The following is a 27,143-nucleotide window of genomic DNA, read 5'->3' on the forward strand; positions in this document are numbered from 1 at the left end:
TAATAGGGCTCGAGTGGGGTTTAATGATAGGCTGTTACCTGTAACAAGCTGACTCAAAAGATTCGTTTGGTTATGATTGACGATACAATACAATACTTTTTTTTCACGGCCTGTGTAGATAGTTGTTGGCATCAGGAGGCGTTTCTAAAAACTTTCTTTTCTTTCAATCTCTGAATAAGGTGCCGAGTTTGTTTCTCAAGCATATCTTCAAATATGTATATACTTCCACTGAATACATTACCCAATTTGACATTTCTGCAGAATTGTTTTCTCTTTTTGAATGGATACCAGGTAAAATACACTTATGATGCACAAACTAAATTGACAGAAACTCTTGTCTATTATTACCTTTAGATACACCACCTTGAGACCCCTTAATATCTGCAACATTCGTATCGCTCAATAACCGACATCTCAAGCAAATTCTAAAATGCACTAGTTCCAGGCTATGGATTCCACCTGTCCACGAGCAAGAAAGAATCAATACCTCCGACAAGGACAGGGCACAAAAACCATCAAAACCAGTCCCACCACCCCCATAACCACAGCACCATAAAGAAAATCCGCAAACCTCCCCACAGCCACCTTCCACTTCCTCTCCCTCTCTATATTTCTCGCCTTCTCAATATCCCTCACAATCGGTCTCGCATACGCCCCTAACATCCATCCTCTCATATCACTCTCCAAACTACCACAACTCCCATGATGTATATCATCGCCACTCCACGAAATACAATCGATATAGCGCTGCAGATCAACATCCTCGTCCTCCCATGGAACGGAAATCGCGATCTCTCTACCGGAAAACCAGCTTGCGATCCAGATCCGGATTTGTGGGACCGATGCGTGGGGGGGTGGGAGTGTATGCAGAAATATTTCGTGCTGGAGAATTGCGTGTGGAGATGTGAGGGTGATGTTTGTGGGATGAGCGGGATGGTTTGGCTGAGGTGTAACAGCGGCTTTTGTTTGTGTGTGCGGATGTTGTGAGACGGTGAATGGTTTGGGTGCGGGATGTGCATTTGCATTTGCATGTGGATGTGGATGTGGATATGGATAGGGTTCGAATTCATCGGAAAGGAATTCCTCGCCTGTGTGGCGGAGAGGGGTATCGTCATCATCGTCATCATCGTTATTATCATCGTAGAGATCAATGAGATTTCCCTCCATCCCATCGACTATTGAAGAAGTAGGAGTCATCTGCGGAGTCATTTCGTTAGACACGGGCTCGGTTGTCGAGATCTCATGATTGTCCAACTCGAATCTGACTTGGACATCTGATCGACGTGGAAAATTAGTTCCATACGTATTCTCAACCTCTCGTTTGATCTCCTCTCCTCTTCTATCGCGAGAAATGGCTGATGTTTGGCGATTATCTCCATCGCAGTTGAATAGGTGATCGTTCGTGCGATGTGGAGGACAGTCGCCATGGACTACCTCCGCATCTTCCTTTTCCTTTTCCTCTTCTCGGGCCCCGGAAAAGAAATGCCCCAGCAAGCTAGAAATCGAAGACATTTTGCCATGATCCAACTTGCTCTGCAATTCGTCATCCGTACGACGTGGACGGTTAGAATTACATAAATCTTGGTCTTCGTCAATCGTGGCCAGAGAAGTCACTGGGGTGGTCTTCAATACCACTTCCTTTGACTTTGTGGTTGAGTTAATGCTTTGACTCGACATTTGTGGTATCACAACCTCAATAGTGCGTTTCTGGACCATTTTGATGTTGATAGTTGTTGTGTTGTGGTTTCGGGTCAGAATGAATATGAACACTTATCAGATGGATATGTGTTGCTGTGAGATTTCAAAAGGAATCGATAGATAATGGAAGAATATTTAAGGTAGTGAATTACGGTAGCAAAAACCATGTACGGTAATGAATTGCCCGCGCGAGTTATATTATTAATAGCCTAGCCAGCAAAGCGAGAAAGTAATAAGAAACTTTTAAATTCATTCACCCGCTAAATATAAATCATCATAGATTATTTTCATCCATATACTTTAGCCTTAGTCCAACGGCTCTTCTATGAGCTTCCAATTCTTCGACCTTAGCTAATTGCATCACAGCACCACCAACATTTTTCAATCCCTGAGCTGTCAGTTGTGAACTAGTGATGTGCTTCAGGTATGATCCAAGGTTGACACCAGAATATTGCTTAGCAAATCCATATGTAGCTATTTCATTTATTAGCTCAGTCATACAATTATGTGAGTGACAAACTTACGTAAAGAGTGGTTGACACCAGCAGAATAATCGCCAACACTCTCTGGTGTCCATTCACCAATGAAAACACTACCGGCGTTTTCAACTAGTTCCACCACACCCGCGGCATCCTTGACTTGCAATATGAGATGCTCTGGAGCATATTCATTGCTAAGTCTCATTGCCTCCTCAATGTCCTTGACGACAAGAGTTATCGAGTGCTCAATGGCACCACGAACAATATCGACTCTTGGTAGAGCCATAGCTTGCGCGTGAAGTTCGTCTTCAATGGCTTGCAATTCTTTCTCGGAAAGATCGATAGCAATTAGAATGACCTGACTATCAACGCCATGCTCTGCTTGGGATAATAAGTCCGATGCAACAAATGCAGGGTTGGCTTCCTTGTCTGCAATGACGAGTACCTCAGATGGGCCAGCTGGCATATCGATACTTACACCAGCATTGGTGTCGTTGCTAACGTACATCTTTGCCGCGGTGACGAATTGATTACCTGGACCAAGAATTTTGTCGACCTTTGTGACACTTTCAGTACCGTATGCCATAGCAGCAACGGCTTGAGCACCACCAGCCAAGACAATACTCTCAGCACCAACTTTGTGCGCAACATAAACGATCTCAGGGGTAATTCTACCATCCGATCGAGGAGGCGATGCCAGCACGATCTTCTTACAGCCAGCGACCATAGCTGGAACACCGAGCATAAGAGCCGTACTTGGAAGTACAGCAGTACCTCCTGGAATGTACAATCCTACACGCTCAATGGGTCTTGAGAATCTGCTGCAAACAATACCTGGCATTGTCTCAACCTGTAATGGGTCCTCTTTCTGTGCTGCGTGGAATTTACGAATGTTCTCAAAGGAAATATCAATAGCCTCGATAGTCTCTGCTGGAAGGTCCATGAGTGATTGTGGGAAAGGAGCTTTGAGAACAGGAGAAGTAAGTGAAGTTGCCTTTTCGAACTTGTGGGTGTATCCAAGCAATGCCTTGTCACCTCCCTCTCGTACCTCCTTGATAATGGGGTTCACAATGCCCATAATCATGTCAGTAGACTTTTGGGAGGGTCTTTGCAAAATTTCCTTAAGATCTGTTTCTGATGTCGTTGCAGCATTGTATCGCTTCATAGTGATGCGTCCATTCTTGAGTCCTGCCTTGTCCTCCGCAGATTTTGGTACAGAAGCAGCTTCCTTGACGGCCTCCTTAACGCTTTCGGTCTTGGCTGTGGATGCATTGGTGATTCCTTCTTTTGCGGCCCATTGCCCCTTAGCATCTCCTTGTCTTCGCTTAACCTTAACACTCTTGGCATCAAGGTTACGTTCAATGTCTGCAAGGCTAACTCCCGCAGAGACTGCTTTTGTCAAAGCAAAGTAGATAAGATCTGCTGCCTCGAAAGCAATATCTTTCTTTTCCTTGGCATCACAAAGCTCCTCTGCCTCTTCCATAATCTTGGCACGCAATAACTTTTCATCCGAGAAGAGACGCGCGGTGTAGGATCCCTCAGGTGCCGAAGCCTTCCTTGAAACAAGAGTCTTCTCAAGCTTGGAAATTCCCTTGTATTCACCGAAACAAGTCGATTGTGGTAGGTGGCAAAATCCCCGTCCTTGTTGCTTGACTACAAATTTCAAGCAGTCCTGATCGCAATCCAAAGACACTCTAATGAGTTTTTGTGTATCTCCAGATGTTGCCCCTTTGTACCACAATCCACGCTTCCTGCTCTGGTATACTCCAGTTCCGGTTTTCAATGACTCTTTCAAGCTCTCCTCGCTGCTGTATACAAGTCCCAAAGCTACTCCTCTCTCATCTGTAACCACGGTAGGAATCAATTTGTCTGCTCTGTCTGAAGTCCATGAATCCGCAACCAATTTTGGAAGGGAGACTTGACCTTCTCCAGCCGCTTCGATGCTCAAGTGTGTCGCAGGTATGATAGGAATGGCAGAGAAATCTTTGGCAACTTTAGCAAGTAATTCGAAATCACTCTCGGGGGTTGGTAGAAGGAAGATTGGAGACACTTTCTTGGTCTTGAATTCTTCCAGCAGAGATCGAGTATAGGCTTCGTCCACAAAGGCAAGTAATCCTCCGTTGGGAAATTCGACATCTGTCTGCGGTTGTGGTATGATTGGAAGAACACGGTCTGTATGCTTTTCCAAGTGTGGAAGCTGTGATGGCTTCACAAACACTGTGCGAGCTCCAGCATCTAAAATCATAACAATGTCGTCTATAGATTCAATAGTAGATACATCGACATAAGTCTCAATGCCCACGTGTCTCTGCAAGAATCCAAGGAGAATATCGATGGTGTCATTGTTCGCTGTAAAGTAAACGCACCCCAGATAAGATAATTGGTCTCTTGTAAGTCCTACTTTTGATTCTGCAGGACCATTCCCAAGGTCAACACTAGGAAGAAAAGGAAGTGAAGTTGTAGTATCCATCTTGAATAACGATAGCAATATCTTGAAACTCAATGAGAATTCCAATGAAGTTTGGAGAGAAGTGAGTCAACAATCAGAAAGAAAAAGTTCGATCCGACAAATAACTGGTTATGTAATGGAGGGGCAATCAATCGAGTGAATGATACCACGAAAATAAATTTAAGGTGCGGTCTGTGCTGTATCGGGGTTATGCAGCTGCATTCATTGCCCATTGGCGTCACGGATATTTGAGCTCCCAATTGTGAATATATTCACATTACAATATAGAATTCGACATTTTTCGACAGCTTTTTATTCAACTACGATGCTCAACATTAAATAGTTTCCCAGTCAGATACGCCTCCCAAGTTAATCTCAACGACAAAACCTCACGCGACCAACAATTCAACCAACTCACATTTGCGACGAAATCAAAGAAAGATTCATTCACAAAACGTATAATCTAGAGCGCAAGAAACCTATTCCATCTCCATCATGGCCGACATAAACGGCGACTCCCAGCCTCAAACAAACGGTCAAAACGGGCACCCCTCCCCATCACCCCCAACACAAACCAGCTCTGCGCCCCTCTCGCAACCAATGCCATCCGCGTCCGCAGCCACGAGCTCATCGCCCGCGCCCAACCCCAGCGTCCCCCTCACCTCCCTCCAAGACAACGGATTATCGAAACGCCCGCGCGACGCACGACTCATCCACATGCTTCTGTCCTCTCTCGGCGTATCCGCATACCAAGAACGCGTTCCGCTGCAACTGCTCGATTTCGCATATCGTCACTCCTCTTCCATTCTCTCCGATGCGTTACATCTCTCTTCCGACGCCTACGTGTCACAGCAGATGCGCGCGCGCGATGCGCCGCCCGGGGGAGGGTTCAGAGATGCAGATGGACAGGTTAGCGCAAACGCGGTGCAGTTAGCTATTCAGAGCCGGTTGCAGTATCAATTTGGTTCGGGCAATGGTGGTGGGTTGAGCAAGGAGTTTTTATTAGAGACGGCACAGGCGAGGAATAAAATTGCGCTGCCAAGAGTTTTACAGAATGAATGGGGTGTGAGATTGCCGGCCGAGAGATTTGTTCTTACGGGTGTGCCTTGGGGTTTGAAAGATGAATGGGTGGAGGATGATGAAGAAGGAGAAGAGGAGTGGCCAATTGGGGAAAGTATGGAAGGTATCATAGCGGGCACAGAGGAGGATAATCTTGAGGGCGATGAGGAGGGTGCGGGTGACATGAATGATCTATTTGGCACTGGTGGAGATATTGATGAGGACATGGATAAAGAGGAATAATGGGTGTACAACCAATTCATAATGGCTGGCGTTTGGGGTCTAGATCTGTCGCGGTGATACACACTATCGGCAGCAGGAATTGTATGTTTCGAAATAAAACATAAGTTACAAGTTAGGTGTTGAGGGTGATTGTTCTCTGTTCCGTGTTGTCTCACTTTCCTTCCCAGCAAAAAGTAATCAGAGATTCAATTGAAACTTTCAAGTCGACAATATATTGGAGGCACTCTCAAACATCCATATATTGAACACACAAGAATATTGAACCTATACAGAATCTGTAAACTCAAGACAAGCACAGCACTGATCATAAAGAAGAATCCAAATTGATATGAAAAATGTATTATATTGCAAGCACCATCTATCTACTCTGCCACTTCCTTCCTTCCCTCCCCCTCCATCACCCCACGAGAAAAAATAAAAGAAAAACGGAAATGAAGACAAGAATGTTTGTCACGATTAGTCCTCCTAGCGCACTATTCTACGCCAACAGGGTGGAATGGACTGGCTGTCTAGGCCGTTGGTTCTATATCCCACGAACGATATTTAAAATAAGTGACCTCAAGTCCACGAAGACGATCAGGAGGTAGGCAATATGTGGTTTTGTTTGTTTGTTTGTGCAGATTTTCTTGCAAGCAAGAAGAATTGGAGGGGGGTTGGAGGTAAGGAAAAGAAGGTACAAACCTGGATGGATAGATGGGATATTTGGCCCTGGATGTATAGAATAGAGGAATAATAGTTGAAGAGCAGAGAGATATGAACGATACATAAATAATGATTCAATTCCTTCTTAAACCCATCATCGCCCCAAGAACCTCAAATCCTCATTCCCAGAAAGAGAGACAAAGGAAATCCCATCTCATCCTCATCCTCAATACCATTGTTGTATGAACAAGCGCAAAAGAAAAATCTCCTCCCTCCCAAAAAAATTCTTCCCTAATAACCCCCCGCTTAGTCACCCTCCTACTAGCTCCATCCCATCCCATCCTATCCAGCCGAGCCAGCCCAGCCACACAGCCAACCACTAGTCTACGCACAGACCATCCCAAAATTCTCCACGCCATATCAAATCCTCGCGTTCCTCTTGCCAAACTTTTTTTTTTTCTTTTCTCCTTACACTTATTAAAACGCATGATTAAATCAACCGCTTGATACCACTCCCCAACTGGCTAGTCGGTCATATTTGCATGCCAGAAGAATTATATTGTTGGCGACGCGGTTTGTATCTACCTAGTAGGTATGAATTTGTAGCTGAGGCGGAGTTTTCCTCGCGGAAGTGATGCTTGGGTTTGCGGAGCTTATATGACATTTACATGTATGTGCATGAGGGAGTCTTTTGGGGTTGGACTTGAAATTGGAGGTTCTTGTGTAAGGTGGAATCCGTTGGGTGGGATGGGAAGTAAGAGTGCAGTAGTAATTCAATGTATAAAATTTATATTCGTATGCCGTTTCTGTCTATTGCTTCTAAACGCTATGCTATGGTATAAATTCAAATCTTCTCAACACCCTATGCGCCAACCCAATGCAAACCGAAATATTACCATCTGTGTCTTGTCTACCAGTATACACACCTTTAATCATCTTTCCCCTTCATCGTATGCTTCTCATCCTCATCATCCTCCTCTCCTTCATCGTCCTTCTTCTTCCTCTTAGTCTTTTTTCTCTCAGCCTTCAACGCATCATGAACTTCTTCACTCCCCTCATCAGCCTTCTCATCCCACTCCACATCGTATTCATCAGCAATTATTTTGACCTCCTTCCTCAACGCATTCGCCTCTTCAATCAATGACTCCCATTTCTGCAAATCAAACCCTTTCGCTTGATACAACGCACTCTGTCGTCTCGAGACCGTCAGATTAAGCGCAGCCCTGTAAGACACCTCGCGGTTATGGTAGAGAAACCACAAGTAACCGAGAATAATAGTCGATAAACCTGCGAGATACGTAACCGGCTCCATGGTATCCCATCCATAAGATGTCATAAATGTAAAGTAGTAGATAGCACCCCACCACGACACAAGCACGCCGAAACCACCCATAGCAAGATGTCTCGCTCCTCGGTGTGCAAGCTCATCGCATTCTTTCTTAACTTTCGCATAATCTGCCAATTTCCTGCTAGTTTTGCGTAGACGAACTCGGAGATAATGAGTTCGATCATTGAAAGACGGCACGCCAACTCGGATTTCATGAGATGCACCTTCGATCTCAACTGCGAATTCCTTGCCCCGCGCAGCATCACGGATGAAATCTCCGATCTCAGTCGATGAAGACCAGCGAACAAATTTCACTTCTCCTTCAGAAGATTGTTCGCGTCCACGTCCCGAATAACTTTCTACACCTCCCTCGCCAGGACCTCCCCTTAATTCACTTTGTATTTGTTTCTTCTCTTCGCTAGATATATTTTTGTCTTTCGAACTGTTGATTTTCCCAAGTTTCATAATCTTTCCATCGACCATCTGTTCGTCTGTTCCCTCTTCTGCTTCTCCATCCATGTCATCTCTTCTAGAATCTGCTTTAATCTCACCTTGTGCGGAATCTTCAGCACGGAAATACACTTCGGGTACTTTTTCAGTATGTCCATCTTTCGCAGTTATCATGGGCAATTCGGATTGTATAAGTCGTTCCAAATAGGAGAGAGGTTGCTGAGGATGGACGAGAAGAGCCAATGGCTCAATATCTTTCCGATCAGAGTTCTTATCCCGCGTAGTCAAAGGTAAAATGAGCTTCAAAAGTCGAGAAGGGGTAGTAAGAAGTTTGCCTGTATTATGACTATTAGACGAGTTCCTCGCAAAAGCAAAAGAATGAATATATCAAACCTTTTGTCATAGCCCCAGCACTCCTATTCCTCTTCACAGGTGGTTGATCGGCACCTTCTCTATGCCATGGTGTTCGTGCTTGTATTTCCTTCTGCTGACCGATTGCATTATCGAGTTGATTGTTGAACCAATCTTCTTCCTTGTCCAGTCCCTTTTGACTCAATTCCTTGGCCTTTTGTGTGTGGCTCTTCTCTTCTCTCCATATATTCGTCGAAGTGAATGTGCGAAGACATGAGGACCGGCTCTGTTTGATAAAAAGCTGTGATGCGGCTCCATCTCGAAAAGAACCTACAAATGAGGCCGGTCGGTACGTCGTTTGGGATATACTCCACGGTAAAAGATGTGTCGCTCGTCGCATGTTCGCGAGCCCTTTGACCTCTATCTCGATGGCGAGAGAGTGAGCTTACGGTAATGGACAAATGTGATCGAAATGCCCATTTCCCTAGTGCCTATCCGTTGTCCGTTTGCCTAGTTGTCATTACAAGCTTACATGGACCTTGGAAATTCTAAAAGTTGAGAGCTCGAATGCTTGATCCCTGTCGTGAATGACGTAATGCGGCTGTGTCTCATACCCTTTAAATCTACCGGGAGGTACGCAGGTACGGGTGCTAGAATATGATAAGCACTAAAGTATGAAGAGATCGCCACCTACGAAAGAGATCGTAGCAATCTCTCCTGACGATACATCTGTCTGTAACAAAAAAGCAATCAAATCGGTCATTGGATTTATATCAAGTGACAGGCAGCAGAATAAACATTTGTAGGGAGTTGAAAAGATGTTATAATATTAAATAGCTATAGATGTTTTGTTGGAGATACATGACTTCTCATAAGTAAATACAAGTTCCGAAAAATCTTTTCTTAGTGGTGAAACCCCTCCCTTTTGAAGATGGCCGTAAAAATAGTCTATCAATGATTGACTTTAAGCTCCATCAATTTGACCTTTGACTGGAGAAGTTCCCACACTGCGTTCCCCCTGGGTACGGAGTCATCTTCAGTTTCTGTAAACGAGCGATGCTCCCAAGGCGGACAGTAGCTGGGCATTTTCTTTAATAAATCTCTCTGCGCACACTGCAGCATCTTCGTCTTTTGAGACTCTGGATCCATTGCAGTCCAGTCTACCTCCACGAACTCCGACCTGTCAGCTTGCTCTGAAGCTTGCTCTGATCTATCCTCCGCATCGTAGTATAAAACGATGTCCTGTAACTCATAGCCAAGATATATGTGAGAATCAATGGCGTCGAAAATGTTGGTCCAGCTGAATGCTGCGGTTTCGTCTTGGACTAAACAGCCAGGATTGTAGTTACTGAAGTTGCAAATATTAAATGCGCGAGAAATGCCGTTCGTCGTGGCTAGTTGTCTTAAAAAGCCATCGTGAACCCTTCGACCCCACCCATCAGGGGTTAATCGTATTATATCGGTGTCAAAATTGCACCATATCTTTGCTTGCCTTTTCTCGGATTCGTAAATATCCTGTCGAAAGCAGAGAGAGTAATGTTTTAAAGCCTCCTCTCTTGATTCTTTGCATGCGTAGAGGACATCTGGTGCAGGTGTATTTGACTTGAAGATAGCGGGACCAAATTGATGCAAGTGGTTCAACTTTCCATCGAATTCGACATCGACCCTCCGTTGTTGTTTACATGCCATGCCCCAGATCAACAGTCTGATCTCGGTAGGAAGAGCTCCAAAACAGGTAAATGTGGTTGCGGCAGTGTTTGATCTGTCATTTCTGACTACGCGGTCATTCTTTGGGGATAATTCCTCAAATGATAATGCCGGAGATGGTGGTGCCTGTGGCACGTTACCAAGACTTTCCACTTGATACTCGAATTCGTCGATGTATGGAGGTGACGGGGGTGCCATTTCAATGTGCTTTGTCTTCAAATCTTGCATCATATCTGAGCGGAATCGGGAAAATCTTTGTGACAATGTATTCATCTTCATGGTCAGAGCGAAGCTTGTGTGCGGGGACTAGATCTCTGGTCCTATGATGTATGTGTGACTGCTAATCACAAGAGTTGTAAGGCGGGGTGATGTATAACTTGAGTTGAGGGATTGTGCTACTATGTCAACAATCGAATGTGGTATGGAAGATGTCAAGATGGGTAGTTATGTAGTTATATAGAATATTCAAGAGTGTATGAGGAGAGTTCTGCAAATGTTGGGGGAACCAAGCCTTTTCACTTGAAGTTGAGAGCATGCATGACCCCGCCCTACAACTAGTAGTAGCAGCAGCAGCTCACAGCTCACGTACGCCACCGGTCATTATCCCAAGAGATTCCGACTCGGGGGTGGACTCTGGCCGTCCCTAGGTGGACTCGCCAAGTAAGGTTTAGAGATTGAAGAAAGCAGGGAGGTATCCATAGTCGATCATCCAATATATCAGCTAGAATCATGATCGCTCCTAGCAAAATCGAAACTGATAGCATGAATCATTCCTCTCATTTCCAGATTTTTAAAATGCGATCGTCAAGTATGGTTAGAGAGTGGCCTTTGCATGATTCTGGCGAATTTAGCGTGGAAGCTATTCAATGTCGGCGAACGCGGAGGCCGATACCACCGACTTTTCCTGGGTTCACACCAATCGCAATCATATGAAATTACCTGTCATGCATGTTACCCACAATTCACACTCTGGCGGAAAACTCAACCGCATCATTAATGTGGTTATCATCATCATATTGGTCGACGAATTCCATGACTAAGTCGCAAAATCAGTCAAGCGACGTCGGGAGGTTTTTCCCCAATTTCCACCCTGACGGAGTACTCCTTTAACATTTATCACGAGAACACGGAATTTCCCACATTTCTCCGAAGACCCAATCGACGTCTTATTGTATAGGAGAGGGACGAGAGGGTCAAGCGAGGGTCGTCCCAATCTGTCAGATGGTACAGTGGCTACGGTCGATATCCAAGACTTTGTACATACGCGCAGTACACGAGGACAGAGGTACGTAGGTAGTACATGCACAAACTTGGAAAAGATACATTCATATAGGAAGAGTCAGTTGGATTTCGCAATTTGTTAGCCCCAGGTACCTCATCAAAGCCGTCAGTCAATATTATCGAAAGACTTTTTCAAACATCCCACATCCATTATTACTTACTCTCCTCGAGATCCTGAAACAGAAAAAGAAGACAAGCAGTTCTAATAATATCGAATATTGTGGTGTGTGATGTACATGTCGGTTGAGACCAATTAAGGTTTATATCAAAGATTCTCCTTATATTATGGAATTAGAAGGGTTCACACATTCTTAAGGTTTGAGGGTCTCTACCGGTATTTCTGGTATGGATGGACCGTATGGTAGCGACTCTGTTCTGTACTACTTTTACTACTCTGCACTACCCAGTCAGCCAGTCTCGAGCCAGCCAGTACCTATCGATTGGGGTTCACCCCAAAAGGAACGCTTTGACCAGCGGAACGGTTAAACCTGTTTAAACGCCGTTTTTGTCATAATTCTATTCTTCAAGTGGCATTTTCAGTCTCACTTACCTAGTAATCTTATCAAATCAGATATAGTCCACAGCCATCAAAATTCAGCTCTATCAATATCAAATCCATCCGCAGACAAACAAGCCAGGTCATCCATTCTGTAAGGGAGGAGAGAGAAGGGAAAGAAAGAAAAAAAAAAGGACGTAATCTGATCAGCTTTTTCCATACCTCTTAGAAGACCGTCGATAATTTGATTGTCCTTTTCAATTTTAATATACAATAAACCTTCAAATAAACTTCAAATTATTAAAAGCTAATGATCATCATCTTCTTTTTTACATTTCACATATACATACATATTTTTCATTTGTTGTTGTTGTTGATAGAAGAGGTCGGAGAGGTCGTTGGCAGGGTGAACTCCCCCTAGACAGTCCTCGTGGAACCCGCCCCCAAGAATTTCAAATTATATCATATGATCATACATTGAAACCAGTAAAACATACACCTTTGTATAAAACCTAACAAAGCACTCTTGCCGTGCACAAATGATTCTGCAAAACCTCCAGCATGATGATTTTCCCACGGACTCTAAAACCATGACTGCATAGCTGCACAAAAAATGGTGCTAATAGCCTTGACAACCACGTTGTACCCAAGGAGACAAAATACAGGTATTTTCATTTTCTATGATATCACTTGTGATAGCTCAATTAATGCAATCAAGATCGACCGGTAGACCGACTCCGTATCAGATTGCGCTTTGTGGAGCTTTTCCGTCGTTCCGTTTCCGTCTGAAGGCTAGGTGAAACGTTGTACAAGTGTACTCTCTAAGCATCTTTTAATTTTCATGCATTTGTGTGGCGTCGCAGTGACACCCTCCTTATGGTATCGTTCTTGCTGGGACGTTTGAAGAGGTATGGAAAGGCGAGATCTATTTTTACGGAGGAATGTCCTATTCCTTCTTACATTGCTTCAGATTCTTTGCCACCAGCATACATCCTTTTCGTTTTGCATATGCAAAATGCAGTCCGGGAAGACAAGGGAAGGGGAGCAGTGAGAGGTTGTTGAATCTAGCTGCTGAGAAAGGCATTGTACAGGTAGTGAGAAGCCACAGTATTTCGATGCACCCAATAATCGGCAAGACCGATACAGACTCGACATGGTAGTTTAGCCCATTCACCGATTTCCGAGTCCAAAATTGTTCAGTCTACTATACAAAATTGAAACTTGCGCAAATTTTCCATGGGAACTATAGCCGAATATTGTCGGGAATGTTGAATGCTGAGATTGACCCAAGAAGCTAACAACCATCTTTTCTGAATCTGGTGTCGTCAACCGTCTTAAACATCGTGACAAGTATCAGGTAGGGTCAAGCTTTAACAAAAAGACTAGGCCTGGGATACGATTGGCAGCGAATCTGTACATAGTAGAAAGGGGATGCACTTGATATCAGACGTGTATCAGCTTCTGCACCCCGCAGTTGCGTTTGTAGGTATTGCATGATTGTTCCTCCCCCCAAAATGCCATGCAGTCGCTCACAAAGCCTTTTTCGGTTTTGAAGGGGCTCGAACCAAGACGGGTAAAACTCGCCTCAAACATCAGCAAAATTATAGCCGAGTTTCAAAATGCTTCTATTCTTGGTAACTATTGTAGTTCAGACTGGCTATTTTTGATGCACATACATACATCGGATATGATTCCCCACAATATCGATCATGCCTTAGCATAACTGAACATAAATTCAAGGAGTCTCGTTGCTTCAAATTCCCCACATATTCCATTTGGTGGGTGTGGATGGTGCATTTCAAAGTAAGTTGAAGGCGGCACGTATTGCTTGTCAATTGTCCATGAAACTCCGCACAATAAATGATTGAGTGGAGTAATAATTGTGGATAGATGAGCAAGATAGAGGCATGCCCGGTTTGTGCGGTACCATTACCACTCAAGTGTGCTGTGGACCTGTGGTCCATTCGAGCAGCGACTTACTGGCGTGAAAACTTTCATGGGATTCCCATCGCAAGAAAGTTGGCGTTTGTGCAACTTTCGCCATCATTTCAGCACGGTAATTGTTTACCTGTGAGCAAAAACATTTTATTCTCTTTGATGTGTCGAGGTTGCATTGAGTATTGAAACAATCACAATGCAGGCGCTTCGAAACATTCTCTTCGCAGCTTCATGAATGCAGACTGCTTGTGAGGAAAGGTGATTTCTCGCTCTTTGACGAAGCCAGCCTCTTGCAAATGTGAGATAAACCTGTGGTAAGTTAGAAAGAAGGGCGGTGATGAAAGCAAGAGAAGCTAGAAAAATCGAAAAATACCTCTCGTTGTCCACCCGTGGCTCAAGCACAAAGGAATTAGTCCTGTAATCTTGTACTAGAGCCCAGTGCGCCAAAGCAGTGATCCAGCATTGCACTCTATGCTTTCCCCGATATTCAGGTTCACCAACCAGAACATGAACACCACGATCGAAGTCTCCTACGCTATCACCTACATGTTTCCCAAGGATATCTTCTTTTGCCCAATATAATTCAAAGTACCCAAAAGGCTTTCCATCCCAGAGACCAATGACGGGGAATGCATGATTAGATGTCAAATTGGCTTTGAGAAATTCTTCTTGTGTAGCGATTGGGCCAGAGCAGCCCCAAAATCTATCAACCCGAGGGATATTCATCCAACGGTTTAAAAGCTGGAGATCTGTCATTTCAGTTGTATTGTCGCTTTGATGTGCAATAGCGCGAGAGTGTGCGGATTGCAAATCTGCGGACAAGCATGCCCCAATAGAGGGGATCGACGTGCTTTTGGCATGGTCTTGGAAGGGCGATAAGCTTGAACCTGGACCGTTATACACCACAGGCTTGGGGGATAAGGAAGCAACTCGAAAAGACAAGTATTGCCCTACACTAGGGATGTAACGTGTATAAAATGTCTCACCTTGGCGGGGTGGCTTGGGGCGTAGGGGATGGCGCACACCTGACGTGTTCGTATATTGTGTGGGAGGTGGTGGATAATATGTCGGCAAATGGCTTCCAGATGAGAAAGGACCAATGGAAGCTGGTGACCATAGCCCTGAAGAAGTAAATGATTCAGTGGAATCTCTCTTATTGGCGGGAGACTGGTTGCTTGTTGTATCACGGATGGGTGAGCCCGGTCGGCTGCTCTGCGGAGAAGCTAGAGATAGATTCGGGCTGAAAGTAAAAAGGAACAGCCGTGCCGACAGCTGCCAAAATGCTCTTCTTGAAGTGAACATGTTTGACCATCCCTCGGGTGTATTCTCCTCTATCGCGAGGCCAACTGATGAATCATCCGATGTAATTAACCCCATTCTTTCAAGCTTTTGTATTAAGTTGCGACCCCGCAGCACACCCTCTCTCCTAATATGTATGCGCCAATCTGCCTTTGGCTTTCCGGCATCAGGTGTATTTTTGGAAGCGGCTGTGGTGACATAAGGGGACGGTTCTGGTTGATGGAAATACCAGTATAATGTTGCCCAGAGCATCATCGCGATCTGCCGAGTGGGGCTGATGGGAGCTCTGAAATCATTGCTCGAGGGGTTTGAAATGGAAGAAATAAAGAGGCTATCATTGCGTAAAGTTGGAAGTCTGAAAGGATGTATGTGTGAATGTCGTTCGGCTGGCGCATCTTGAAGCTCTGTAACTTCAGAATCGCTGTTTAAGGGATGTTCGTCCGAATAATCCTCGGTCTGGATAATGACAGTCCAGCCAGCAGGGAAGATGCTGCTATGTGTGTTCAACTCATTAGCCTTAAAAAAGAAGCCTCCAAAGACAGGGTTGACTGTTATATGGTAGCCATTTGGCAAATGCACAATCGTAGAAACCATATCTTTTGACTATGGTACACAATCGACCTGGCCCGAAGTTTTACTGCTTGCTTGAACGCGATGGTACCTATATATTTCGCATTGACAATCAATCATAGAAACCGTACAGAGCAAAATAAATAGCTTGGAGAGCATGTCTGGCGGCGAGCGTGGAGGGGTAGCACGACCAGGTGAAGTGGGGTGTTGTTGGTAATGCGAGCTTCATGAGTGGAACGATGAAAGAGCCACAAGAAACGCTAGTCACTCAAATCACCAGGTAAGTAGTCAATACTAATAAGGATTTCTCTACTCTGTGTATCATGCGGTTCTTTATGAGTCCACTTCTCTGGAAAGTCTAGGAATGATTATGATAAATCAATTGTCCTTCATAGGTCGTCGGTACATTTCGATGATTGTTATATGAGCAAAAAGTGGGTTGAAGAGGCACTGGTGGCATGGACTGGCTCGAGACTACTAGCTAGGTAGATCAGCGCATCATTCTTGGCCGTGGTGGGGGATAGGGCTCTTTATCTACGGAATACTTCCCTGGACTGTGAATTGAAGTACCGGTAACTGTTATAAATAGATATGTATCGCTTTATTAATAATGAAAGAGGTCGCGTCTGATATTCGATGTATAGATGCAGACAACAACCGTCTAATGTGAAAGGTCTTGGTAAAGTAAGTATAAAAGATTCTAGCATTCCACATTCCACATTCCACATTCCACATTCTAGCATTTGGAATTCTAGAATCCTACCTCGAGTAACGTGATGTATCGTGAAATGAAATACATCCCCAATGCTGTACTATATATCTACCAATCAGTGGAAGCTGGTGAGTACAAGCTTTCTCTAATCACAACGCCGGCGTGTGTTAGAAAGGAAGCCAGCCATTTCATCATTTGGCTGGTTACATTCAAGCATACTGGCGTTGAGTACAAAATACGTCATAATATGCAAATGTATTAAATATCCATTCTGACTTCTCTTAACTCTATGGCTCAATATCCAGCCACTACCAAGAGAGGGAAATTTGTTTCACCACGATTTACAACAGAATGTGATGGAAAGGTGTCACTGCAATGGAACGGAATCATTTACACCCCTTCACGTATCCAAACTTACGTCAAGACTTGCAGGTCAACCGGACTTAATGCGAGCTCTTCCGCCGTTCCTGTACTACTGTCTGAAGGTGAGTTGTCAATAAATTGAAGAATGGCACGGCTAATGTGTGCGAATACATACCATAACGCTGGGTTTGGGGTAACATCTTTGATGAGTGATATATCCATCTGCACGCTATCCAGTTCGTGTAAGCTATGTAGGCCGGATCAATCTATAATCTACGGCGGCACAAGCCAGCACGCCGACAAGCCTTTGATATCAGTTATACCACCTTCGCTAGATGAAGGGGTGTAATGATTACGTGATCAACAGCAGATTGATAACAATGTATTTGCTGACTACATCAGGTATGAGGTTACATTTTGAATTGCTACAAATCGGATAATGTGCCCCTCTGGAGTCTGGACCAAGGTAATCTATTCAGGATATCAGATCCACTAATTGATTGCAGATATATCTCGAACGATTGGATAGAATGAGATATGTGAAACGTAGTATATCTAGGATGGTGAGTGGAAGCTCCTAAATTACAGTTAATAGCAAAATTTATTTAGTGTATATCTACACGAGTCCAGTAGTAAAACCTACTCATTATTTCATAGGGAGCATGAGACTCGGAGCAGTACCGGCATAGACTTCTTGCCGTCAACTTTTTAGCAGAACCAGATTATTATCTCAAGCCAAGCATGGCTGGTTCCACTGATCGTCTTACAAAGCATTGTCCAAAATGATAACACCTGCCGTTAGACATCAAAACAGTTATTGCAGCAGGGATCAGGTGCGGAATCTCGATATTTATAAGAATCTCCTTTCACGGGGGTGTGCATGCTGGTTTTCCCCGTGAATGAACCCATATTTTAAGGTGGTGCAAATATAGGTATGTAGAATCTCTGCGTCACCCATTGACTCATGAATGTGCCGCGCGTAGTGACATTTAAGTTGTTTTTTTGCAGAGTTATCAACACGGCTCCGCAGGGTCTTCTGTGCAACTGAGCATTCCTTGGGGTAATCCGAGTTAAGCGGGTGGTTTCGGCGTCGGGAGTCTCTCCGACATCAGTTGCCCCGAACTTGCAGATGGCCGGCACACACTTCCGGTCAATCCCCGTACATTACTTGACTAGGATTCAGTCTTTTTTACCATAGAATCATTGGTGAGGAAAATACTGCTGCCATCACTTGGTCCCAACCAAATTGAACCAATGTTTGTCACCCCTGCCATATGCAATACTTTCTACTTGCGCCAGATGTTACTGCAACTAGACGCCGATGATATGCATTGAGAGATGCGGGCTTCACAGACCCGAAGTTGGCACTGGCCTATCTTTCGAATCTTGTAAACCCATAACTTGCCACCCTTTTATACGTAAAGCCCTGCAAGCAACGCGGCTACCTAAATAATTCTACAATGGTCCCGTAAGTTCGCTATGAGTATTGTAATTCTCTCCATCCATACTGCACGTCCAGTCTTCAAAAAGCGGAAACTCGACAAGCCCCATCATGTCTTCACCTGATCTGGGCCCTTTGGCAATGAGTCAAACAAAAGATGACCTCGTCAAGCATCTAAACATTAGTGCGGAGACGTATACCCTGATGGCGGTAAGCATTCATTTCAACCAAACTACCCCCGTTGACTCGACTTTATCATTGCCAAATTGAGAAGTTTAATCAATAGAGTGCTTACTTATCTTGGCCACTATTTCAGAAAGAGACAGATGTGGTCTATAGGTGGCTTATTTCGGAGAAATGCCACCTCAAGAAGAACTGCAAAGGGAAACCTCCATACGATTGGAGCGATATTGTCGAAATATCAAAGGATGAAGCAATGAAACTGATAGTCCAAAATGGTACTGATCAGACTGCATATTACTGGAACTTAGCCAAGCCGACTGTCGACTGCCCAAACTGGATCGCAAGATGGTTCTTATATCACAAATTTCGCTATCGAGATGGTAGGAACAGAAATATCAGGGCCGATAGTAGGGATACTGCGCCATACAATCCGAAACCCCCTTCGCATCACCATCACAACAATTACCACCATTCGCACCATTCTTACCCTTCACACCATAGACATGTACAGGTAGATGAGCAATACAGCCACTCTTCGTACTATTCAAGTGCGTCCATGAATACAGGTATGTATGATGGCTTCTATCCACCAAAGTTATCCACACAAGTTGGAAGCAAAGAAATGACGTCTGTGTGGAACGTATGCGCGCCATATATCTCGCATAAAAGACCCTTTGTGCAGCAGTTTGCCACTAGTCAATGAGCTAAACCATGGTTTTGGCGCTCTATTCTAACTACCGACAGGAGACAGTCAGGGATACGATTATTCTTCCACTGGTGTGTACCCTCCCCGCTTCTCCACTGCCTAGAGTACTAACGTATCTTTTCAGAGCCTAGCTCATCTGCTAGTGGCTACGCCACCTACTCATCGAGTCAATCCTATACACCATCTTCGTCGTACGTATCGTATACGTCATCGCCGATCACGCGAGAGAGTGGACAGACTAAGCCATACGATCCAGTTAGAGATCTTTAGTCGCCCGGAGTACAACTGTACGAGACGCGGCTATATTGGCAGACCGCACATGAAGATATGATGTTATGAGTTCTTTTTGTTACGATAGGATGGAGTTCATGGCAGGCATGAATGCGAGGGGCGCCGGGATGAATTGTTACGATAATCATGGGAATATAGTTACTTGTTCGGTTATTGAGGAATCAATGGTCTAGTCTTAAAGCATGGGAGTTTCATCTATTTTACTGCTGGGGAGGCATGTATACGAATGTCCTTTGGATCGGAAATTGAGTTCAAAAGTGCTTTAATATCAAAATATCAATGCCGTCTTCAACCACACCCTCTTTCGCAACCTACTGATGTTTATCTCAAGCATACCTTCATTGATTAAGTGAACATACCACTCCTTGATTCTCTATCTTACAAATTTTTCTTTGTGATGATTAGCCGTTAGGCATATAGCCATAATGATTATTCATACTATTGGTGGTCTGGAATCAGGTATTTCTAACTTCAGAGCACTCATACGAGCTTTGTGCACTAGAGGCATTCGTATTCTTACGGTAGATCATTTCGACGAATAGTGCTGCATGGTTTGCGAGTAGAAGTGTGGCAGCCTGTGTTGCTGAATAACAAAACTTGGAAACTTGGATGACGGTATTGTATAGAGGGTCCCAAACTTCCTGTCTTGTGTGGTTAGCCATGTTAAAGCCTCATATCTTCTACACAGCCTGAATAGTCAGACAAAGAGTAGCTGGGACCATGCAAATATAACCATGAGGGATCAACCAAGTAGACGTTCGATCTTATGTAACTTAAACCTCTATTCAATTCGAATAAAATACAACGAGAAAACGAAACGAACGGAAAATGCCATCACTACCTCAGATTTCCTCACTTCTGCGTAATATATCACACATACGACCCCTTGTTAAACACTAACCACAAGCTAAGCCCCCCTTTAATTTCCTCCCACGCGATCAAAGTTACACATGCACGACTTGATTATGCGAGCCACCAGTACGTTCTGGGATAGTTCTCCAACGATCCGGTAATTTCCGTGCGTCGAGTAGTAGTGCTGTGTAGTGTGGCTAGTGATGAGTCGGTGAGCCCCACGTTTTATGGAATTATGTCGAGTAATCTTGGGCTCTTTGGGAGTAGTGTGACTGACCCCTTTGTACTGTTGGGGTAGCCAATCTTGTGTTCAGGGTCTTCTGCTGTGGAAAGGTTGCTTACAAAGTAGTTTTTGTGACTTCTCATCTACTTAGTATTACTTGAGTAAATCTTGTATGATTTGAAGATAGAAGCTAGTGGACGTCTAAAGAGAGTTCTAGATTACATTTGCTTACCTACGTAGCTAGATATATAGCTCATCATGGCATACAATTTTTCAGGGACATTCATGGTTTCAAAAAGCTCTTAAAGTAAGGTCTGCCGGCGGGACAATAGCCATATGCAGTTTCTTCTGCCCCCGTGGTCTCAAAATGCAGTGTAAACCGAAGCCCAACGATACACAAGTAATGATTCGTATAAGGTCAATCTAGAGTTTCTATAGGCTGAACAGTTACCCGGTCCTCGCTCTTGGAATTAGATATGCAATTAAGCGTGGCTTTGAAGCATGGCTCCAGATTCACGAGATCATTGGAGACGCTCAGATTCCATCAACCACTGATTTGGACTCTGGTCAGTACAGTTCAGGCTATTGAATCCCTTGTTCTGTCCCTGCATCACGCATACAGTCTCTTTCCCCGCTTTATTCCACTAGCATGTCATGGAAACTTGAAGATTCGAACCCTTTTGCGGGGATCCCAACCGTCTGGCACTCGTCCACTGAGCGGCTCCCAACAGTTGTTTTGAAACTTATTGCTAACTGTTTTGGGCTTAATGTCATGAGAATAAATACACATATCAATATATTTGTTACTATATAAAGGATTTATAATGTGGAATTACATTAATTGAGAGACACTCGGTACCTGGATAGTATGGAAGAGTGATTTTCAGGTACCATCTTAAAAGGTATGTTGACTCGCGTAGCTCCACGAATAACAAATAGATGTGCATTCTTTCTTCTTTTGATCACATTCGTTCTCCACGTGGCTATTTTAACAGCCCACGGCCAGGTCCATCCAATCCCAACAACGGTCGATCACAAAAATTGAGATCTAGAGGATTACATATGCGATAGTTTTACTGGCGGTATGTTGCATGATACTTGGTGCCAACTTAATCAATGTACATCATTATACCATTTGTACATAGGTAAGAGCCCTTTATGCTTCCGAGTAACTCCAATGTTCTCTTAATAGCTTGATGAGAACTGAGATGTCATTTCCATGTTTGTTTCTAATATATGGAATATCTGGGTGTTGACTTTGATGCAAATTCTTGTGGCAATTGGATCTGGTACATTTATAACGGGCGATTATTTGACTGAAAGACATTGGTAGTACCCAGTAGCAATGAAAAATTGTTTGTAAGCAGTGATAACCCGATATAAGCGTTCCAGTGTGAATTATGTGTCGTGCATGGAGCGTAGTATTTACCAGGAAGGAGAAGCTGGTGGCTTTGCTAGATGTCCTGTATTCTGGGAAACAGCGGATTTATCAAACTCATGGAGAACTCATTTTTGTCTTTAGATATTCTCCTTCAGCTGTCAAGTCATGGGAGACGACAAGCGAAGCGTATTTTATTAAAAAGACAAACTTGCCATCATAACCCAGGTAGAGTCTATGATCTTGAGGCATTGTATGCCCAAAGAAAAGATCGCACAGATGGATAGATGGTGCAGTATTATTGCTCGACATGTATTTCTTTTCTACAAGCTTAATTAGATATGCTCCCGGGACCAGTAATCTTGTTCGTTTGAAATCAATATCGAATCCATGAATCATTCTCCTGTGAGAACATCATCTGCAGAAGCTTATTCTCATCGAATGACTTTATTTAAAACATCCATTGTTGATCGAAAATAGTGGTGATGTGGAATGTGTATGGGTGAGTGAGTGCTACACCTGCTGCCGAATACTATGTCACTGGCACATTCTGGTGTAGCGAAGGCAGCTCAACTCGTCTGATCTTTCTCCGTGGAAATAGCTCAAGATCATTATAACCCATGGATCAAATTCCGAATCGCAATGAAACTCCATCACCTGGATGGCTGGATCCCAATTCAATCCCTGTATTATTCATTCAGGAGAGAAGAAAATTTAATGCTATTATCTGTACGAGGATCAGATTATTCGAAATCTTAAGCTCTGACAAAATACAGTGATATACAGTGACATACGGGTGACACTAGCTTTGCAGTTTGTTTACAGCTGTGGAAATCCTGCGCTACTATACGAGAAAAGTTTCTACCAAAGGCATTACAACCCACCTAGCACATATTGGCTAGTTGTATGGTTCAGTTGTCGTTACATTTGAGGAGCCCGCCAAGTAAATCAGTTTCTAAGACAAGATGTGTACTAGAGAGATGGATAACGGGCGAGTAATGTGTCGAAACGGAAGACGAGTCCCTATAAGCATTACAGTCGATCATCAATAAATATCGTCAGAAAGTAATGTTGACTTTAATGATTCTATTGAATGAGATTATGTATGTGCTAACCTAGAATCTATGGAATCTAGGTCGAGTGGAAGGTTACAGTCAAAAGCCGAATGACTCAGCATTTAACTTGCGTGTGTAGTAGATACTACCTAGTACGTACCTAGGTATTTCTAGATGAGGAGTAGATTGTAATTTTTGGTTGTTCTTCCCTGCCAATGCAAAACATAAATTCAACGTCAGATGAATGCGTCTTTTTTGAGGGTAAGGAGAAGAAGGGAACATGAAAAGCTTATATCAATTAATTGTTTTATTCTCGCTACTTTGGTCCTGAAATTTATTCGCCACGAGAATTGGCACGAGGAGAGCTTCACAGGTGTTACTCCAAGGAGATGATTTGGTCGGCCATCACGAATTCTTATTTGCAGATACCTACGTCACCCATCAAAATGCTTGGATTCGAAAGTCCTCATTTCTAAAGCTAAGATTCCCCAGATGCTCTCGTGAAAAGCAGCCATACCCTTCAATCATTTGGTTTGTGAGCGTCAAATTTGGAGTGAGCAGAAGTTTCCAACACCTATTTTACATTTAGCAGACACGAACACTGCAAATAGGAGCCAAATCGATTTCTCCAAAGCTGTAGGAATGCAAGAATATCAGCATCTACTTTACGTTGGGAAGAAGGCGTAGCTGCCAACACGATCAACAACTTTGAGTGGAGGATCGAAAATCAGATGTTGCCGGTTATAATCAGCATAATGTCGCACGAGTCTTGGCGATTTAGTCACAGGCTAATTCAAATTGAACCACACCAAAATATCTGTGCCGATGCGATGGCTAAATGCCAGAACTCATGTGCCGAATCGACGTCTAAATGATGAAAAACTTGCGGCGCCGATGCCGATGCCTATGCCGATACAGGGTTCGGCCCGAGCCGAGCTCAAATAACTTCAAATGCTCAGATGCTTTCTCGCTTATCGTGAGACAACCGCGAGTCTAATCGATTCGGCCATCATATCATGAGTGAGTTTCAATATTGGTATTCTCGCTACTGACATACTTATACAATGTACAGCTGGCTGCCTTAAATTCTATCCATAGCCCAATCACGATCAAGATTTTTGGCTATGGATGTCAACGCTTTTTCAAAAGCCAACGACTTTCCGTACTTCGGTATGATATTTGAAGATGGATAGATGCACCCGGATGAAACCACATTGTTCAACTGGAAGAATGTAACCAGTATTGCATCTTTCATTGCTTCTTGCGCCTTGAGTAACTCCTGTCGTCAAGCGATAGAGCCTAAAGTATGCAAAGGTGTGACTGAGCTATTTGTAACACTCAAGTCTTCTCTAGAAAGGAGTATAGAAAGCTTCCGATGTTTCGGCTCGAGAACATGACAGAATGTTAGAATCCTGTCATTCACTACGAACGTTTGGTTCGAGACTGCTAATTGTGCATTTTGGATAATTCTTTCCAACTGGTACTGCATGAGAGCTTCAGGGGAGCTTGCTGGCTCACAGCCCAAATCATTTGTTCCAAAACGATAGGTTTAGCATCTGGCTGGGAGCCAGGTGACTTGTCGCTTCGTTATATACCGACATGCGAGATATATTGAATCGATTTCTGAAGCAGCAGTGACTTACCGGCGACTGATGTGCGGGAGCTCATGCACCCGATTGTTGGCATGATAGGGCTACGAGGAGGTTTCTATTAGCCGCGAACAGTCGCTTGAAACCGGGCCAGGGCCGCAGTTTCCTCGGATGTACAGGAATTATTGTGAGCGAACTAGTCAGATTATCGATTGGCTTTGACTAACTACCTAGGTACTTCCAACTAAACTCAAAAGACCTCATCTCTATTCAAAATACAGCACTACCTCTTTTCAAACAAGACTCGGAGCGTCTGCTAACACTATTCTCAAATTGGTATTCCCTTGACAGTCCAGGCCAGAAGGCATATACATCTACATGATGTTGGGTTTCTCGGAAGCTTGGGTGACAATTAGCTGAAAGAAGATACCAGAAAAACAGAAGAACAGCATAGTACAGAATTGGACTTGAAGTAGTGCTGTGATACTTCTGGACTAGTATTAAAGTGTTTCTAGAAATTCATTGGCTCTTGAGTATATCATAACTATTCCTTCTACACTTCTATAACACACAGCAAGTGTAATGGATATTCTAGTGTTTCATTCTTCTGGTGGATGTAGAGGTGAGAACTAAAGACCTTGTGTCTGCAAGTCGTTAAAGATCACATAAGAAACTGTGGTTACGAGTTCAACAAATGCCCTCCCAAAGATGGTCTCAACACAAGCTAGAGATTCACTGTTTTCACTTGATCCAAACCAAGTTTTGGAAAAATTCTCTTTACTAGTTTTTGAAATAATCCTTTTAAAAATAATTTGACTTGTTATTAAAAAGAATTTTTGCTTCGCCTTGATTTTGTGTTTGTTATGATGCTGTTGCCTTGCAGACCTTTGAGCAGTATTCACTTTGGGTTGAACGGAGACTTTTGATTAGTTCAGTTTGGTTGTGACATGCTTTCATCCTTTTCTTTCCAAGAGTTTCTAGAAGTATCTTGGTGCTAAGGCCATAGATTGATGATAGGATGGAATTCAAAAACGCTCAAATGTGTCCTAACAATACACAACCATCTTGCTAGATTTCTATGAAATCCAAGAATATGAAGTACATACTTATCCATTGAAATATCTAATGGAATTAGAGTTGTAGAAAAGCCACAAAAGATGGCAGGGAAATATTTTCATATTCACTCATCATCATCCTCGGAGATGACTTCAAGATTCTCGAGTGGTGGGGGGGGGGGGGGGTAATGTTCTTGGTTGAAACTCTCCATTAATGTACCAAGGGAAAGAGGCTATGTAGTAGTTATTGAGTGAGCTGTATCTGTTCAATATAGATATCTAGAGGCTCCCTTTCTTGAACAAGAAAATAGCTTCTGTAAAAGATGATTTTAATTCCTATTCTTCTACCAAACAGCAACTTCAACTCAGATGATGTTTAATATTGCAGATATTCAAGCATCCAAAGTGATGACAAAGAAACACACAGCCTTTCCAAAATGACTCAGAGCCTCAGAGCCTCCGAACCTTGTTGTCCTCAAATTAAACTCATGTGGACACCGGCTCGGAATGATCCGAGGAGCTTGACTTGTGAAGTCTCCTCTGGAAAACCAATAGAAATTGTCTATTAGCCGAGGAAAAACTTGCTCAACGCACTTTCCTATATTTCCCTCCCGACACTTCGAGTTTTCCTTTTCCTTTCACCGAACCGCGCAACTACGAATGTAAGTAAAATTCCTGGGAGCTCCTGTCTTGATGGATTTTAACTAACTGCAAGCTTATAACGACGATACAGAACATCTTTGTACCACAAGATCTTTGCTCACTTCTCGTCTTCTCACATTCGTCTTCTCGCTGTCTCTCGCAATCGTCTTTTCACAGTCTTCTTCTCACAACCTTCTCATCGTTGCCTTCTCACAATTTGTAAGTCTTCAAACTCTTCTCTTCATTATTTTCCTCAAAATCTCCCGCATTGTACTGGCAAAGCTTAAATATTGCGCGCTTTCAACCTATTCTGTGCAACTCAATATCCATATTGCACCAGAGCAGCAAGGAAGTTGAAAGCGCGCTATCTGCTTTGCTTATTGCACCGCATTTCGTTGTGCCAGTTGAGACTGCACATCTCAGAGCACCAAAAGTACTATCTTCCTTGAAATTCTGTCCTTCATTCTGCGTTTTCAAAGAGGATTGGCAGCTGGCTCACGTTGATCTGTTCTGCCTATGGCAGTATCAGTCATTTTGCCAACTGAAACCTCTCTGCAAACAGCTTTAGAGACTTCCTTTTCTTCACTTTACATCCGATGGCTCTTATCTTGAGAAGAGGACAGCAGCTGGGCAGTTGTGATTTCATCTGTGTAAAGCAGTGTAA

At 43.6% G+C, this 27,143-nt stretch overlaps 7 protein-coding genes across 7 annotated transcripts; 2 read left to right on the plus strand and 5 right to left on the minus strand.

Moving 5' to 3' along the window:
* Positions 1-480: 480 nt before the first annotated feature.
* EAE97_000906 (uncharacterized protein) lies at positions 481-1,716 on the minus strand (the record flags this gene model as incomplete). Its single annotated transcript, XM_038871416.1, has 1 exon — positions 481-1,716. The coding sequence occupies one exon, from the start codon at positions 1,714-1,716 to the stop codon at positions 481-483; it is 1,236 nt and encodes a 411-aa protein (XP_038737317.1).
* A 256-nt stretch (positions 1,717-1,972) lies between these two features.
* EAE97_000907 (uncharacterized protein) lies at positions 1,973-4,647 on the minus strand (the record flags this gene model as incomplete). Its single annotated transcript, XM_038871417.1, has 2 exons — positions 1,973-2,172; positions 2,223-4,647. The coding sequence occupies 2 exons, from the start codon at positions 4,645-4,647 to the stop codon at positions 1,973-1,975; spliced, it is 2,625 nt and encodes an 874-aa protein (XP_038737318.1).
* A 474-nt stretch (positions 4,648-5,121) lies between these two features.
* EAE97_000908 (uncharacterized protein) lies at positions 5,122-5,928 on the plus strand (the record flags this gene model as incomplete). Its single annotated transcript, XM_038871418.1, has 1 exon — positions 5,122-5,928. One exon carries the CDS (start codon positions 5,122-5,124, stop codon positions 5,926-5,928), a length of 807 nt encoding a protein of 268 aa, XP_038737319.1.
* A 1,450-nt stretch (positions 5,929-7,378) lies between these two features.
* EAE97_000909 (uncharacterized protein) lies at positions 7,379-9,213 on the minus strand. Its single transcript, XM_038871419.1, has 2 exons — positions 8,741-9,213; positions 7,379-8,682 (listed from the first exon to the last, which is right to left on the minus strand). Exons 1-2 carry the CDS (start codon positions 9,096-9,098, stop codon positions 7,499-7,501), a joined length of 1,542 nt encoding a protein of 513 aa, XP_038737320.1. The 5' UTR covers positions 9,099-9,213; the 3' UTR covers positions 7,379-7,498.
* A 436-nt stretch (positions 9,214-9,649) lies between these two features.
* EAE97_000910 (uncharacterized protein) lies at positions 9,650-10,684 on the minus strand (the record flags this gene model as incomplete). The annotated part of the gene is made up of 1 exon (XM_038871420.1): positions 9,650-10,684. The coding sequence occupies one exon, from the start codon at positions 10,682-10,684 to the stop codon at positions 9,650-9,652; it is 1,035 nt and encodes a 344-aa protein (XP_038737321.1).
* Positions 10,685-14,311: 3,627 nt separating this feature from the next.
* On the minus strand, positions 14,312-16,013 carry EAE97_000911 (uncharacterized protein; the record flags this gene model as incomplete). Its single annotated transcript, XM_038871421.1, has 2 exons — positions 14,312-14,429; positions 14,494-16,013. The coding sequence occupies 2 exons, from the start codon at positions 16,011-16,013 to the stop codon at positions 14,312-14,314; spliced, it is 1,638 nt and encodes a 545-aa protein (XP_038737322.1).
* A 2,603-nt stretch (positions 16,014-18,616) lies between these two features.
* On the plus strand, positions 18,617-19,664 carry EAE97_000912 (uncharacterized protein; the record flags this gene model as incomplete). The annotated part of the gene is made up of 4 exons (XM_038871422.1): positions 18,617-18,715; positions 18,822-19,254; positions 19,433-19,465; positions 19,519-19,664. The coding sequence occupies 4 exons, from the start codon at positions 18,617-18,619 to the stop codon at positions 19,662-19,664; spliced, it is 711 nt and encodes a 236-aa protein (XP_038737323.1).
* Positions 19,665-27,143: the final 7,479 nt, after the last annotated feature.

The sequence above is a fragment of the Botrytis byssoidea genome (genome assembly GCF_014898295.1).
Source record: "Botrytis byssoidea strain MUCL 94 chromosome Unknown BBYS_002, whole genome shotgun sequence".
NCBI lineage: Eukaryota > Fungi > Ascomycota > Leotiomycetes > Helotiales > Sclerotiniaceae > Botrytis > Botrytis byssoidea.